This window comes from Notamacropus eugenii, chromosome 1 (assembly GCF_028372415.1).
Source record: "Notamacropus eugenii isolate mMacEug1 chromosome 1, mMacEug1.pri_v2, whole genome shotgun sequence".
In the NCBI taxonomy this organism is placed as follows: Eukaryota; Metazoa; Chordata; class Mammalia; order Diprotodontia; family Macropodidae; genus Notamacropus; species Notamacropus eugenii.
In genome coordinates this window covers 48883269-48901100 of record NC_092872.1, presented here as the reverse complement: position 1 = coordinate 48901100, position 17832 = coordinate 48883269, and the positions used below count along the sequence as shown (strand labels likewise).

The window sequence follows — 17832 nt, the reverse complement described above, 5'->3', positions numbered from 1 at the left end:
TCTGTACCCAGTTCTGGGTCACAGTTCCAGTATGCAGAAGAAGGTCAGTTACAAGGGAGCAGGGGCCCTGGTGACAGTTCCAAGGCAGAAAAGAGCTCTAGTACTTGTGGCTGCAGGCTTCAAGGGCCATTCTTGGGTAAAAACCAGAGCACAGACCATGACAGTGGCCATACTTCTCCCAGCATCACACTGCCTTGGAAGCACCAAAAACTTGCAGATCCCCAGAACTATCTTTGAAAATGGCAGCATGAAAAAGCCTGAAGCTTGGTACAGTTCCTCCTCAACCCCAGGTGAGCAGATCCCAATTTTAACATTAAATTCAAAGTCAAGAAATAGACTGAGAAAATGAACAAACAACAAAAAAAAACTTAATCATAAAAAGCTATTACAGTGGCAGGAAAGACCAAGACATAAACTAAGGAGAAAACAATGTGAAATCAGCTACAAGCAAAACCTCAAAGAAAAATGCTAATTGGACCAGTAAGAATTCCTAGAAGAGTTAAGGAAAGAGATGAGTGATAAAAAAAAAAGAGAGAGAGAGGGAGATGAGGGAAAAAATGAGAGTGATGCAAGAAGAATTAATGGCTTGGTAAAAGAGGCACAAAAAATTGCTGAAGAAAATATCACCTTAAAAAACAAAGTTGACCTAATGGCAAAAAAGCCACAAAAATCCACTGGAGAAAAAAACTCCTTAAAAAGCAGAATTGGCTAATTGGAAAAGGAGGTATGTTTGCTGAAGAAAACTCCTTAAAAAGCAGAATTTACCAAGTGGAAAAAGAGGTTTACAAAAAGAAGACTCACCTTAAAAATTAGAATTGGGCAAGTGGAAGTCTCCACAAGACTCCAAGAAACAAAGTCAAAAGAATGAAAAAATAGAAGAAAATTGAAATACTCGTTGTAAAAGCAATTGACTTTGAAAATATCATTTAAGAATTATTGGACTACCTGAAAGCCACGAGCAAAAAAGGAGCCTAGACATCATATTTCAGGAAATGATCGCGGGAAACTACCCTGACACCTTAGATCCACAGGGTAAAATAGAAATTTAAAGAATCCACAATCATTTCCTGAAAGAGATCCCAAAATGAAAACTCCCAGAAATATTATAGGCAAATTCCAGGGCTCCCAGATCAAGGTGAAAATATTGCATGCAACCAGAAAAGGATAATTCAGATGCCACGGACCCACAGTCTGGATCACACAAGATTTAGCAGCTTCCACATTAAAGGAGTGGAGGGCTTGGAATATGATATTGTATAGGACAAAGGAGCTAGAATTACAACCAGTGTAAGAACAGACCTGATGGGCAGTTAGGTGACGGAGTGGATAGAATGCTGGGCCTGGAATTATGAGTACTCATCTTCTGAGTTCAAATCTGGCCTCAGACACTACCTAGCTGTATGACTCTGGCCAAGTCACTTAACCCTGTTTGGCTCAGTTTCCTCATCTGTAAAATCATCTGGAGAAAACAATGGCAGACCATTCTAGTATATTTGCCAAGAAAACCCCCAGTGGGTTACAAAGAGTTGGACATAACTGAAATGACTGAACAACAAGAACAGACCTGCATATGAGCTCCCTGGAATACAGGGATTGAGAATCAGAAAACATCAACTTTTATCACTTTGTTGGCAGATTAGTTTTTAAAATTCATGGAAGGTAAACATGTGTTGGGGTTAGTTTACTGCTGGGAATTGAGATTGTGGCTAACAAAGAAGAGACTTTTCCCCTGAAAATCCTCAGTGATCTTTCCTACATTAGTATTTATTATTATTTTCTTCGCTGACAATTCATACATTGGAAATTAAATGTATGGTCCTCTACTGTATTCTTGCTTTTGACTCTTCTATAACCACAGTGGGAGCCCTCATCCTTTGTAGTGCTCCACTGCTGAAATTGGATGTTTAATAGGACAATGGTTTGGATTTTTTTTTACTCCATAATTTGCTGTCTGACTTGATGGAGCTACGAAATAAAAGTTCATGTGAACTGTAACTGTGTTTTGTCAGAATATTTGTATTTGAAGAATATGGGCTTCCTTTTCCTGGGTGGGTGTGTGTGTGTGTGTGTGTGTGTGTGTGTGTGTGTGTGTATGTGTATGATCTATACATACAACTATTACTACATATTAGTGTGAATGTGTGTTTTGTCTAAGTATTCGCTAACATGAGCACTTTTATGTATTTTCACCTGCTTTGAGTGCATGACAGAAACATATTTGAAAGCTTACTGCATATATTAAGAGAGTGTGTACAGTGTCTACATTTGTCTTCCTGAATATGTCTTGTCTTAGCATGTGTCCATTGTGTAGAAGGGTGGCTGCGCAGAGTAGGCTACCTGGTCTTAGAAACATTGCTGAACAATTGTTTGTCAGTGTGAGCACATGTGCCTTTAGCTCTCTAATGATTGTTTTCTTGTCTTGCTTTCTGTGCCTTGCTGCTATATGTTGGCTGTTGTTTTTGTCACTTCGCTGCAGTCCTCGCCAGTCATGGAGGAAAAGGTAAAGCCCATAACAGTGTTTATTTACTATAGTTCTGGGGAATGGAGATGAGGGATTGTCTTTCATATTAACTATGGCATGAAGTTCTTCTGGATAATCCTTCTTGAATACAGATGGACCATTACTCTTTGAATGGACCAGATCATGATAGCAGTTTCTTGATCTTTGTGGAGCTGGAACACAGTAATTTGCACCTTCTGAAAAGTATGTGAAGTAGCAGGGTGATTAAGCAGCCCCAAATTATATTGAACTCTTTGTTGCTTTACACAAAGACAGAATTCCTGCTTTTTCACCAGGTGCACTGTTTGCAAAGTAGAGACAGGACATGAAATTCTGATTCTTCATTTACCTAAGAAATAAGCCAAGAGTTTGTCCTTTTCTTAGAGGAAGAAACCATTGATGGTTATTGTTGGTCATAAAACATTTTGCCAACTGTGGTACTAGACCCTAAACAGGTTATAGAATTATCCACTCACTGCTGATTGTACTCCAGTCTTGATTGATTTCTCCTAGTGTTTGTTGCCTGACTCTTAGTGATCCTGTCAACAAGTGATATTTATGAAATACACACCTTGGAGCCCTGGCTGCGGTTGTATAGAGAAATCCAAAGAAAGAAAAAGACAATCCCTACTCTCAAATTGATTGCACTCAAATGAAAATGATTTGGTTCTTTCTGCTATTTGTGGAAATGAACTTCTACCACTAGTCCCTGGCTTTCCATCACCACCTCTAACAGCCCCTGGGTTACATTTGCTTTTATCCCTAAGACTTGAGGTTCCATTATATTAATTTTACACAAGATTACTGAAGGAAATATTTGTAATGTCTCTGATAAGAGTCCCTGGAGAGGTATTCCATGTACAGGAACTGGGTTTTATGCATTTTACTTGGAGCTTACTGGAGGAAGGATTGTATGTAAATGGAGAGTTGTGTAAGGGAATCCCAGAAGGAACAGACAGGAAAAGTCAGACCCATCTCTTCTGCTTCTTGGGTAATGCTCCTAACATGCTGATGGTTGTTTTTATTTATCTTCCAAAATAAGTTGCTGCTATTTGTATTTTTGTACTGTCTCTACCAAGTGTCTCAAAATTTTGCTGATTTGCAGTGAGGTCCAGCTGCCTCAGTGATAGTTGAGTAGGTGTGCCTGACTTTTGTCAAGAATCGTTTATTTGTAAAGTGAGAAGCTCAGACCCTCCTGACCTTTCTATGATTCTGCAGTTACACTGCTTTGGAACTTTCCCCATCTTGTCTATTTCCTTAATCTTGACAAGGGAGAGATTTGAGAATGAACAAGTATGTAGAATAGAGTATTAATTACTTCTATATGTTGTTCTTTAACGTTATACATATATATATATATATATATATATATACATATTATTCTTTAAGGTTGTTAAGTGCTTTACATACATTGTCTCATCTGATTCTCACATTACCCATATTAGTAGGTCCTATTCTTTTTCCTTGTTACATAAAAGGAAACTGAGGCATAGAAAGTTTAAATGATCTCCCACGTGTCACTCAGTCAACATCTGAGGTGACATGTGAACCCACTTCTTCCTGATCCCAAATCCAGTACATTCTTTACTAAGAAACCCCATGAAATTGTCCACAGAAAATGTTACAACCTGAATAGAAGAATACACTTGCAAAGTCTTCTTGCTAAGAAAACGTCCATTCTTTCGACATTTATTAGATTCTTACCAGTTGCAAGGTACTGTGTTCGGAGCTCAAGATACAAAAGTGAAAAAATGACTTACATCCTACCTATGAGGAATTTACAGTCCAATTCAGAGAATTAAAAATCAACCCAAATAGCTAGAATACAATTTAAAAATAATAGAAGTTTAATAGCTGATAAGATTTTTAAAAGAAGAAAGGTTTAACAAAAGCATGAGAGATCCAGAAGGGAAGGTTATCTTTTAACGAGCTTATCAGGGAAGACCTTAGGGGAAAAGGAGAACCTGAATTAGACCAGAAAGTAAAGGAATGTCTTCAGTGAGTGAGTCCTTTTCAGAAATGAGGGAAGCACAAGCAAAGGTAAGTAGACAGTAGCCTAGAACTGGTTTGAGGACTGGCTCCTGATGTAGAGAAAAGTAGTCTGAAATAGGGCTAGCAAGAGTGATAGTGCAGTGGATCTGTATTTAATCCTATGGAAGTGCTGCTACTAAAATAAGCAAGCTACTGAAAAGTTTAGCTTTCATTTCAATTTCATTCAAATTGTTTTAAAAGCACAATGAAAGGTGAATTGGAAAGGAGGAAAACCAAAAGCAGAGAGGCCAATGAGAGTCTATTACAGTGAACTAAGAAAGTACTAAGAAGTAATGAGGACTTAGACTCATATAGCACATTGGACTTGGAGGCCGGAAGATCTGCTTCTGACACTTTCTTTGTGCCCCTGGACTGAGAACTCAACTTCTCAGGACCTCATCTAGAGAACAAGAGGGTTGGACATGGTGGCCTCTGAGATCTTTTGTAGCTCTAAATTTATTATCCTATTTTTAGCATTCAGTTTTTAAAAGTTTGAGTTCCAAATTCTCTCCCTCCCACTCCCTCTTCCACCCTCCCTGAAACAGTAAGCAGTTTGATAGAGGTTATACATATGCAGTCATGCAAAACATGACAGACATGTTTGTAAGCTATAGGAAAACAGCCACTAGATCCAAAGAAGATGAAAGAGAATGAGGATTGATGGGGCAATCCCAAAGGACATTAGGAGAGATAGGATTAAGGACACTGTTGGAAGAAATAGTCTTGTCAAAGAGAAAAGCCACCTCATCCTCTGAGATCAAACAGAAGGAGAAAATGGGTTAATACAGTGGGACTTTGATATGTGGAGGACAGGAGAAGAGGTCACCTTCTGGAGATGGGTCTAGAGTTGGAAAACAGAAGGGAGAAAGGAAAGAGGAGGGGAAAGTTTGGAACAGCCTCTGAGGGAATTATTAGTAGGGAATGAGTAAAAGGATTGCTATGTACCTATTGGGTTCTACTTGAGATTAGGTTACACACATTTGTAGTAGACCTACTATGATTTCATAACTCCATCCAGCAACACTTGATACCTTTGAAATATCTACAGAAAGCATAGAATGTTAAGAGTGGGAAGGTCAAAGGAATGAGCTAATCATATGTGAAGAGACAGTCATTGAAATTGTTCATCATCATGTCACAGTTGTTAAGGGGAGGGTGAAGGGGAGGTGAAGCTATAAGAGTTGTGATGTACTTGGAGAACAGAAAGGGATTAAGGGACCATAGGGTCTTTAGGAGTGATACATGGGGAAAGGCAGAAGGACAAAGAATTGTGATGGCATAGAAAAATTCGAACGGACTATATTTAGAGTTCCATTCTTGCCATGCAGTGACAATTGGGATGATCCCAGCCATCACAGGACAAACTGTTTCAAGGGAACACTTCTTCCTTGTGAAGGAAGGCTAGTATAGCCCCACCAGATTAGATGTATTATGAATAAAGTTTTACATTTTAATCTTATGGTCCTGAATTATCATGTTTTCTTTCTACCAACTTTCAATAGTTATATTAGCCTAACATCTCACTCTTTCTTACATTCACATGTACACATTCTGCCTATTCCAATCTATCAGGCCCCTGAATCATGAACTCCTTACAGCAAACCCACTAAGTTTACTTTCCCTCCCTTAGTTCACCCTTCTCCTAGCTTCTATGACAATCTTTTCCTCCATCTCCTTCCAGGATCTAGTTGACCCACCCTATTCCTTAGGACTCCCAAACTCTTTCCTTTATTATATTACCAGAATGGAACTTGACCATCCATGCCTTCATTCACAAGTCTCTTTCCAATTAAATTTAAAAACATTTATTTAGCACATGTAGAAAGTGCTTTTTCTTTTATGCTTTTGACCTCTAGTCGGAACCTTTCAGTAAACATCAGAGGCTTAGAAGGAAGCTCCTTTAGATCGCACACACTGTGTTTCTGAAGGAGTAGACTTGACTTCAGTGTTGTTGAGTCTAGCATACAAGGTTGTTTTTAATTCATTACCTAAGTAACATCTAAAGTGTTATTGTCTTGAACATATTTAAGAACTATCATTATTTTTTGGGAAGCTCCATTTTCCAGGGAGGAAAAGCAAGCTGGAGAGATGAAACGGCTTATGTTCATCCTAAGATGGTGCTAGAGCTAGGGTTCAAACTGAGGTGACCTCATCCATACCTCTAGCTGCTGCCCCTGTCGGCTCTGCTGTAATTCACAGGAAGACTTGGTGGATAGGGATGAAAAGGATTGAGGAGTTTTGTGTATACTCGGCATCATACCCCACAGAACAGATTTTTTTTTTTCCTATAACAGTTTCTGCAAACTGTACTTCTGAACCTTCCTATCCCCCTGAAGGTATAGTTAGAATAAAGTTAGCCAGTTTTCAGTGTTAATACTTTGTGATAATAGAGGAAGCAGTGAGTAGATGTATGAGCAAGGAAACAATGCCTGTGATGGAATTTGAAAGGTAGGAATGTGACAGTAAAAAGAATGAGCAGTGGCATTGATATGCCAGGGAGGGCTAACGTGGTATAGCTGGATTTAGAGTCAAGAAGACCTGGGTTCACATACCACTTTCCATACTACCTGTGTGACTGTGGCAAGTTGCTCAGTCTCTTCCTGCCTCTGTGTCTTCATCTGCAAAATGAGGATAGCAATATCTGTAGTACCTACTTCAGAGCTTTATTGTAAGTGAGGTTTAAATTGGATGAAGTATATAAAATATTTTGTCACCCTTGAAGTATGAAATAAATGATAGCTATTAATATATTAGCAGTTCTTCATTCATCATTTTTAAATGAATTCACTCTGCTTAAAAGAGTTTGTAAATAGTAAGAAGTAACTTTCTCAGAAGATGAGTTCAGCAGCAATGAGTAATTCTTAAAATTGGGTGAAGTTAGAAGAGGGTAGACATAAAAGATTTTGCAAGTCTTTGTAGCCGATTTCTACTTCCTGAGTTAGCAGAGGTGCTTCTTATTGCTGGGAATAGGAGAAACGCTTTGTTAATTTATATGATATTTTATGAAATCTACAACTTTGTAAAAATGTCAGCCACTATTACCATTCATTTTTTGTGGCAACACTGTATACATCTCTGGAAAAGAAAATTTACATTTTTAATTATTATTATGTACTTTATAAACTGCAGTCTAACCACCAGCCCATTTGTTTTTTTGTCTTTTTCCCTGTTTCAGCAGGAAGGAGCGCCCCACCTCTCTGAATGTCTTCCCCCTTGCAGATGGAATGGTACGTGGACAGATAGGGGGCAAGATCATCCCCACAGTGGACCACTGGCACCTGAGTGACCTCGGCCAGCTGCAGTCCAACTCCAGCTACAAGGTTTTATACACATGTCGTGGAATAAGGGTCTCCTCTTTCCCACTGTCAGTGGCATCCACATGTTCATAAAGACGGAGACCAACTTGTGTCCATAACCCTTTGCAGCTTCTCCCTTTTTCAGTTTGGATTACACTCCTGAACTGAACCATAGCAAACAGGGGAGGGGAAGGACCAGAGTGCGAAGATAAAAAAAGGAGGGAGGATATTGTTGCCTCATTCCCTGCTTTCCTCTGATTCTTTCCTTTGAGTGGCTTGTATTTGGAGCTTCTTTCCTGAGGTTGGCCTTATTGCAGCTGGTATTGTAGTATGAATTTTTGGCACCCAGCATGTGTTTGATGTTTAGAATAGGACTAGTCTAACAGTAAGTTCAACTGCCTCCACTTCCCACACCCCATACTAATGTTCCATGTCAGGCTATTGGCTCTTACTGAGTAGGCCACTGTGTATTCTACTTGGAGCTACAGTTTGAAAAGCATTTTACCTTCTTCCTAGCAGATTTCAGGAGTTCATTTTCTAATCAGATATGCTGCTTGCATCTGGGGCTGGCAGTTGAGCTCAAATTAGGGAATTGGAAAGATGGTATCTTTTCTTTCTTAGTCTGTCCTCCCTATGCTAGCTTCCCATGCTATAACCTGGAATTGGGAGACTAGAATCCCCCTAGACAGGTACCTATTGAACCTATTTCTGAATGTAGATAACAATCCATACCCCAATAAAACCAAACCTTTTAACTTTTTACTTCAGAAATGACTAAGTGGTATCACTGAATAACACTAGTCATTCAGTAATTGCTAGCTTTGATCTATAAGGTGATTTCACCTTTGAGAGTTCAGTTGCAAAGCATGCTTTATGCCATCTTCATCAGGTAGGGAACAGTGTTATTTTGTAGCAGATGCTGACTTGTAGTAGATAGCACTGAGACAAGGTTATAGAAACCCTGGTGAAGCACAGTTCTTAGAAGTTATGTCTGGGGCATCCTGCCTTTGAATGAGTTAGGGCAAGGCTTATAGCTGATGAGCTTGAGGTGAGAGGAGCTTATGCCAATCTCCTTTCCGACCTTTTATCCTCTTGGTTTCCAGTTTGGCTGTTAAGTGTTTGTGTACCCTGCAAATTCTTTAGAAAAGCTATTACATTATCTTCTTCTGTTTCTGCTTCGTGTTAGCTAGTGAGCATGGCTCTGAGATTATCGTGGGTTTGATAACACACACACTTAGGGTACATATATATATACACACACACAGTATATATACATAACACTAATGTGACACTGGCATTCAGGCAGAGAGAGCAGCAAAATAAGGGAAGGAAACAGAATTTTAGTATACTAGGTTCAATGTTGGTTGTGTCGTGGACTTGATTAGTCATTTCAGGCTTATTGTTTTTTTCTTTGTGTACCTCATTGTTAGAATGGGCTTCATGGAGGTGACTCACCTAATAGATAGATATGTGGTGAAGTGAATTGAATTGAAAGTACACTGGCATAGTGGTCAGCAAAGTAGCTAGAAAGCTTTGTGGTCTGCATGCTTTCCCCTGCAGTGGCAACAAGGATCCACATCATGTCTCTTAGACACTTCTCATTGCTTTTTTGTCCTCTGGCATCCTTTCTTTGTCCTGAATTTTCACTGAAATAGTCCATTATTTAAGTAGTGTTGAAGTTTGGCTCCACAGATTTGTTTTATTTAATTTTGATTTTTTTCAGCGTTATTATGTTTAAGTTTTATTTGTTCTTTTTATTTCATGCATTAGGTTTTAATGTTTTTTTTTGTTTTTTTAACTCCTTAATGTGTTTTGTTGTTCTTTATGTACTGTATTTTCAGTGTTTTAACCAAACAGTTGTGACTACTCATGGTGAGAAATGACTGCTAAGAATTTTGGTCCTTTGCAATGCATTTTGGAGGCCACTGCTACACACATTGATGTTTAGGAGGTTGAGAGGTTTGACTTTAGGTAAGTGGTGGCCAAGGAGAGTGTCCTTTGGGTAAGTGGTGGCTTTAGGATAATAGTGAGTTTTAATGGCATCTGGGAGGTTTCTTTTTAAACAAGAGTCCCCAAATTTTACTAAAAAGTAAGCCATGTTTGCCAGGAGTCCCTTGATTGTCTACGGTGTAAATTGGTGGGTTATGAAGAGTCTGTGAAAATGTCGCCTTTGGAGCCAAAGATGATAAGGATCAGCAAAGAGGAACTTGACTGAATATGTGTATTTTCCATCATGTGCATCACTCCTCTCACCCTGTTCAGTGGAGTTCCTCCTACATTCTTAGCTCCCCCGTATGTCAGCAACTGCAGCAAGAATGGCAGAAGGAGTGGGAGGAGAGATGTTCCTATCCCATCATAGCCACAAAACATGGGCTGGCCACGAAGTATGGGAGTAGATGAGGTTGATGTGAAAATTTAGTCATCCAGTAATTGTTTTGGTACTGGTGATTTATTTTTCTTTCTATTTTGCAGAAAGAGCATTTTTTTCATATGGTGCTAAAACCACAGAAAGCAAATGTGAGATATTAACACAGAATTACTTCAAAGGGAGTGGGCAAAGTTCAAAATTTACTTGAGGTCTCCTAAATGCAGATCAGAGATACCTGTTAGACAAAGCCACCAAGTGAGATCTTAGGAGGAACATTTGGCCTGCCTTTTATTTGCTACCTACTTAATCTCTGATAGCTTTCAGAAAGCTGGAGAAAAATGCTGGGTTGTTCACTTTTAAAGAAACAACTCTACCACTTATCTCTAAACTGATTTCTAGTCTATTCAGAATTTTTATCCAAGAAATTCCTAGACAAGAGCATTTACTGTTTTTTAAAACCTCTAAAGGAGACTACCATCTTTTTACTTCTCCCAGTTTACAAAAACTTTCACTTTTAGGAAATTCTCCTTAATGTTTTATCTCATAAATAACATCTCCCCTGTCCCCTAGAAATGCCAGTAACCTGAGTCCATGTGCTTAGGTCGGTTACATATTTTATTATCCTGCCCACAAGGCAAGCATCTGCTTTCTTTGTAAACTTAAATTGGAGGATACTTTATAGATACTGACAAGGAAGAACAAAGGTGTGCAGGGTCCTGAGAAGTTTCTATTGAGAGAACGAAGTTATTTACTGTAAGAATAAAGAGATTGTATATAATACTAGTTAACAGATGTGTGATTTTAAAAATTACAATGATGAGCAAAAATTTGGCTTATGAGCCTGTATATAGTATTGAAGTTGTCCTCTATCTTAAATTCATTAAGAAGAGAAATTGACATGTTTTATATCTCATAAGTATTCAAATAAAATGACATTTAAAAAATAAAATTCTTAGGATAAACTGCTAAGAACATTTGGGTTTTTTGAAAATCAGTTTTTTCATAACCATTTTAGTCATGTCTCATTCCATAAAAGTAGAATTGTGTACTGTATTTAAATCAGCAGTGATTCTGAGGTCTGGTGTTTAAATAGGAGTAGGATGTTAGGACTTAGATATTTATTAGCTCTTTGACTTTATGGAATACTGTTTTTGTCTGTAGGATATAGCAAATCATGTCCAGAAGACTGAGGTGCACATTTTGAGGTTGTGAAGTTATGTCATATCCCAAGATTCTGACTGAAAATGAAGAAAGATTCTTTTCCTATCGGGAAATTGCCGATGTCTCTCAAGTGTTCATAGTTACTCTAGTTAAGGAGGTGAAACGTAGCTAATATTTATGTAACGACCTAGTAATATTCTTCCTGCTTCAGTGGTCACAGTGCTGGGGTAATTTGGTTTCCAGAAAAACCCATGTATCCACTCAGGTCAACCTTCTCCCCTAACCCTTCGGTTTGGTTACTCTTCTCCCATACTGGACTACAGTTTGATTCGGATACCTGGCTGCAAAGGGTTGCATTGCCATTTTTCATCCAGTGTTCATCTTCATCACATTCTGAATTGTTTGATTGTATTGTGTAACAGTGACATTGAAAGCCAAGTCCCAAACCACTGAAATGCAGATAGCATACATAACTGAGAAAAGCTCTTTTCTAATATTTGCATCTTCTCATTTCTGAGAGGCATTAGCCAAGCGAAAGCAGGCACTACTCCTTTTGAACTACCTAAGTATGGTTAACCCAGAGAAATAAAGATATGTAATATCTTAAATAAGACATAAAATAGTTTATATAAAAGTGTCTTCTTCTCTTACGGTCCATGGTGATGTAGGACTGAAGATATCCTTGTGTTTCTTCCCAAGGAATGTCTCTTCCTAGATCAAATAAAGCTTTTTTTATATCATTTTAGAACTCAAAATCTTTAACCATTCTCCTGATAGTCGAAGAGAAACATGGGGGATTGGGCCTCCACATGAATAGAAGTTGATAGTTCAACCAAATTTCAGGTCCTATGGCCACTGCAGCTCCTGTTATTTTGATTGGTGACTGAGCGGTCTGATGCTGACTGTGGTACCCAAAGGCAGTGACCAGATCATGGAGCTGGAGAGTAGTAGAAACACATAGAAGGACTTCCTTTCTCCCTCCTCTGTTCTCTGTCCTAGTGTCCACAGGATGAGATGTCTGAGTCAGGCCAGTCTTCTGCTGCTGCCACACCCAGCACCACTGGCACCAAGTCCAATACACCGACATCCTCCGTGCCCTCTGCTGCTGTCACCCCCCTGAATGACAGTCTCCAGCCCTTAGGGGACTATGGTCTTGGAGCAAAGAACAGCAAACGTGCAAGAGAGAAACGCAACAGTCGCAACATGGAAGTCCAGGTCACCCAGGAAATGAGGAATGTCAGCATAGGTACTGTAGTCTCCTGCCTCAGCCATGTGCATCCTGGGGAAGCACACAAGTAACAGGCACCTTCTAGTCTGTTTTCTTTAGAAATCCAACACTGAAGGATAACTAGAGTCTTTGTATGTTTTGGCTTGTGTGGACTATTCTTATTTAGAAGGCATGTTTTAATCTCATACAAGTCTGTAATCTAATTAATAAGCCAAAAGGAAAATGGGGCATTTTCCACTAAAATTTAACTATAAAAATAATGACACAACTTACTCGAGTCACTTGATCAAATCTTTATTGGTTATCCAGCAATACCTAACAATATACCTTTGAATATCTTTGCATGCATCATAAGTGCAAACAGGGCAAGTAGTGCACATTTTCTCCTACTCTCTGACTTCCAGAAAGGCAAATAACATGTCTCTCATTCCTGTCTCTTCCATATACATATATATTTGTTAGGTCTTTCTGTGCTATGGGCTAACTTGGAAAAATTCTTTCCTGATAATCCCCTGCCCCAGCAAGTGATCTAGGACCTTGTCTCTTGAAATTTCAGAGTAATCTTGTGGTAAGGGTCCTTTATCTCAGTAATTAAATATGAATCACAAATTTCCCTCTTGTCTCTTATAGGCATGGGCAGTAGTGATGAATGGTCTGATGTTCAAGACATCATAGATTCCACACCAGAGCTAGACATGTGCCAGGAACCTCGACTGGAACGTACTGGAAATAGGTACAATAACTCCCTCCTAGAATTCCCCCTTTTTCTAATCTTAAGTGGGATGACTTTTTACTTGTACTTTCATAAAAAACTACATGTCCTAATGAATTAGATAAATAGACTGGGAATTATATACTCCTAACTGCCTTGGCGAACTCAGTCAAAACTGTTCCCTCCTATGTCTTAGCTTTTCTTTGCCTTAATGAGATAATTAGTTTTCAGACCAGTGTATCTCACTGTCTCTGAGTGGGAGACATCTCCCATTTCATCTCCCATTTTATATTTATAACCTAAAAGAGCAATGTTGGTCACTTACTGAGAGTTATACGAGCACTTAGTAAACCTATAATAGTGTTCCATACCAATATTGCAAACTAACTATGCTGTGGTGTGTGTGTGTGTGTGTGTGTGTGTGTGTGTGTGTGTGTGTGTGTGTGTGTGTGTGTGTGTGTGTGTGTGTGTGTGCGTGCACGTGCATTTTTTTCTCCTTGCAGTCCAACTCAAGGAATTGTCAACAAGGCCTTTGGCATCAACACTGATTCCCTATATCATGAGCTATCTACTGCAGGTTCTGAAGTCATTGGGGATGTGGATGAAGGTGCAGACCTACTAGGTAAAAGTTGTCCTTCGTGATTATATGATGCAGCTTTTCATGTAAAATAGATCTTTCAGCAGCCCTATGGTAAGGACATTTTTGGAGGAGCAGACTTGGAGTAAAGGTTTTGCCCAGCAACCTAAAACAGATCCCCTTTTGTCCACTCCACAGTTCCCCTTTATACCAGTGAAATGCCTGGATAAGAAACCTTGGGTATACTCAGCATGTTATGCTTCTCAGAAGAAAGGTTTTAGAAAAAGATATCCCCTAAATATTGTAAGACTTTTATTAGAATTTCCGTGTCACTATAGTTTCTAAAATGGACTGAGAGCATCTCTTTAGAAAGTTTCTTTTTTAAAGTTTCTTGTTCAGTACTTATCTTTCCTTCCTTCTGTGCTAAAAAACATATCTTCAAAATAAGTATAGAATTTTACTGACATACTTTCTGGAGTCATCTACTATTTGAGGCAGATACACCAGCATTGACCATAAATGTTATTGAGAACCACTAGAGCAGAAGGTTTATATTCTCTGATCATAATTATGAGTGTCTCATTTCAATGAATCATTGAATTTAGTCCATATAGGCTTGTGTGTTTTCAGTCCATATTGTCTTTGAATTGACTTCTCTCTCTGATTCTTCTGGTCAATAAGATGGGTGAGATCCAGAATGTCTTCCTGTCTTCCCTTAGCAAATCCTGTTTTGTTGACCTTCAGGTATACATGTTGATATTCTCTTAAGTAATAATGTAGTTTGGTCTCTTTCTGCTGGCCAGGAGGATTAAAGAGATTGCCTTTTTCCTTATACATTATCTAATTCATGTGGTTTATGGCTCAAGAAAGCTGTAGCTGCTGGTTTCCCATGTACATGTACCTGAAGCAACCATTCTGTGATGAGATCAGCTAATTAATTTGTAAATGTAGTTTTTAGTTTGCTGTCTGCTAGCTGTGATATCTTTGTTCTGCCTCATCAGCTCATCATTAGCCTATTTTTCTTCCTAAGGCATGAAGCAAGTTGCCCTGACTTCTTATGGTTTCAAGGCAGAGTCTCCCTCTGGGCAGTTCTCATCTGGTGTACTTGATGCCATCCTTCCTTGTGGTTGTTGAGGGTGGCCCTCAACTTTGTCATGTCTTCATATTTAACCCCTTTTTGCTATCGTTGGTTTGTTCTTAGACGTTTGTAGTTGTACAGTGAAGTGCATATTTTCTGATCGGAATTCAGAGAGGCTGATCGTATAGTTGACTGTAGTGTGTTACTGGTCTTCATAGATATTGCCATAAACTGAAGGTCAGTTGACCTCCTCAATTTGTTCCAGTTTTTTTTAGCCTATGTGTCTACCTCACAGCCTGCTTAAAAGTGAATATATCTGTACTTGGTGACTGGTGGGGAATGTATATAGATAGATTTCTGTATTGTTCATTACCAGAACTCTAGCCTACCTGAAGGAACTATTTAGGCCTGAAATGATCATTTTTTCCATTAATTGACACCAAGGAAAAGTGGAACTTCTTTTTACTTCAAATGTTTGAACATTTATTCTTTAAAAAAATTTTTTTATTAAAAAAATTTGTTGTGGAAAGAACCTACTTAATATTAAGCTGTGTATGTGTCATTTCAAATTTCCCTTCCAGTACTTTTTTAATCACTGTTCATCCGTTTGGTTTCATTGATCAAACATAGCAAATTACTGAACTTTTTTTTGTGAGGAAAGTTTGTCATCTGAGAGAGTGGTCATGAGACTTTATGAAAAATTACCTCTCAAAGTAGACAGAGAAAGAGATTTAGCAACTCTAGACAATATAATAATGATATTTTAAACTTATTTCAGTAAAGATATTTTATTAAGGTATTCCCTGGACTTGCATTGAGCTATTCCTTCAGTGCATCATTATGGTGACACAGGTATCTTAGCAGGCTGTGACCTCTAGCTGTGTACACTGCCAGAAAGGCTTTGAGTTTAGGCACAATAACAGACTGTCTATTGTAAGAGGATCTACCTGGTCAAGGTGGGAGAAGATTTATCATCATGTTTGTTTTCAGGTGATTATTTGGCTGCAACAACTCACAAAGACTTCCACTAAAGCATAATAATGACCTTGTCAGTGGAGGGAGTACTCATACTGACAAAATGACAAATTCTTGGAGTATTGAGTTACAACTAAGTTAATTTCTTGGATTTTATTATTAAACACCTTACCTTAACTTTTGTCCTCCTGCTCTTTTCAATGACTAGGTTAACAGAACCACTAAACCTAACTGCAGTGTATCTCTCTGACTTGTTTTGACTCATGGTTTGGGGCCATGATCCTGTAGTACTGTACAGTACTGTACTATTCTTCAGCCCTTCTGTTCTTCTCTGTGTCCTCTTTCCTCTCGTTACCAGAGTCATCCACAGTGTAGAGAGTATTTTCTCTAAGGTACTGGTTGTTGCATTACTTTGTTTTATCCCAAACCTTCTTTCCCCTAAAACTATGACCTGATTAGTACTTTGGTGCAGGAAAAGGATTTCTTTTGGCAAATTCTCTGAAATGAGATTACAATCTACTTTTATTTATCTTAACTTCCGTATCTATAAATCATAAAGGACAATAATGAAGACAAAGAAACCTTGGGAACCATACACAGTGAGTGGCATTTTCTTTGAAGTTACCTGTCAAAATCTAAAACAAGGAATGGTGTTACTGAATACTTCAGCAAACAACTTTTGTGAGAAAAGCAGTCCTGTTTCTATGAGGGAAAATCATGTCTGATTATTCACTACTGAAGGAAAGACATAGATGAGGATAACTTGTGGATATGATTTCCATTGCTTTTCAAATGACCTTTCATAAGGTTAATTCAGACTCTTAAAATAATTGAGTCACCCTAGGATTGTAGGGAATTTTCTTACAGATAGGGAAAGATAAGAGGGATGAGGAGTTACCCAGTGAGGAAATTCACTCTACCAATGCAGGTTAATACTTTCTCTGTGTAGTCTTAGTTATCAAGAGTACTGAGCAGTTATGTGACTTGTACAGGGCCACATGGGCAGCATATATCAGATACACACACTAGGATGTATCAGAGATGAGATCTGAGTCCAGACGTTCCTGGCTGTGAGGCTAGCTCTCTCTGCCAAATCATGCTGCCTTTATTACAGAGACAGGAAGTAAAAGGAGGGGAAAGCAGGTGTATACCTGAAATAATGTGAGATTACCCAAGGGATCAGTACTGGTGTCAGTCTTACTTAGAACTTTTAATTTTCATAAATGTACTGGAAGGGAAAGTGCTCAGGAAACTTTCAAATCAGCAGGTAACATTAGCTTTTTAGATTAATGAAATGCCCTGCTGATGGGGTCCTGGGAAAACCTGTGACCTCTCAGTGACTAATTTCACAGGTAAACTTAAACTTGGCATTGAAACTTGGTTGGCCCAGAATCTGGGAAGGTAGCCCAAGGCACTTGGAAATATTGGGCTATGTCTAAATAGTGGATGTACCAAGAGCAGGGGCCAATAGTGGTTTGTCACTAGTAGTTTGTAGGCAGATATATTTAAAAATAGTTTCCAAAAACTCTTTTCTGCATCTCTCTTGAGCTTTGCATGGCTTACCTTTGACTCTTTCTCTGTTCCTGCCCCTAGTCTATCCTCAGAAGGCCTCAAGATTAATCTCGGTACACTTCTGTGTTAAGGTTCTGAACTATAAAGACTTTAACAAGCTTATTTTGCCCCTAACTGTGACACCTGGTTTGCTCCATTCCAGTAAACTTCCCAGTCCCTGATCTCTCAGGTCCCAAGAACTTGTTTATAGCAGAAGTGAATCATAACTAGAAAAGGCTGACTTGTGGAGGCAGGTTGTGCCAGGGAAGAAGCGTCCTCAACAACTGCCTACAACAACAGATGAGTTGGCACCTTCCCTTACCCCACATGAATGAGCTCCTCTAAGGAATTGTCA

General features: G+C 38.8%; 1 protein-coding gene across 22 annotated transcripts in view; it reads left to right on the top strand.

The window, feature by feature from the left end:
* Positions 1 to 17832, top strand: part of MAPK8IP3 (mitogen-activated protein kinase 8 interacting protein 3) — an 83611-nt gene that overhangs the window by 28713 nt on the left and 37066 nt on the right. For 7 of the 22 annotated variants that reach the window (XM_072599685.1, XM_072599648.1, XM_072599676.1 and 4 more), the window contains exons 5-9: positions 2477 to 2500; positions 7707 to 7851; positions 12356 to 12602; positions 13215 to 13317; positions 13800 to 13918. In XM_072599685.1, coding sequence (XP_072455786.1) covers positions 2477 to 2500; positions 7707 to 7851; positions 12356 to 12602; positions 13215 to 13317; positions 13800 to 13918 — 638 coding nt within the window. Of the gene's footprint in view, positions 1 to 2476; positions 2501 to 7706; positions 7852 to 8894; positions 9799 to 12355; positions 12603 to 13214; positions 13318 to 13799; positions 13919 to 17832 lie in introns of those variants that run through there. The other 15 variants (XM_072599693.1, XM_072599758.1, XM_072599650.1 and 12 more) reach the window with 9 other exon arrangements.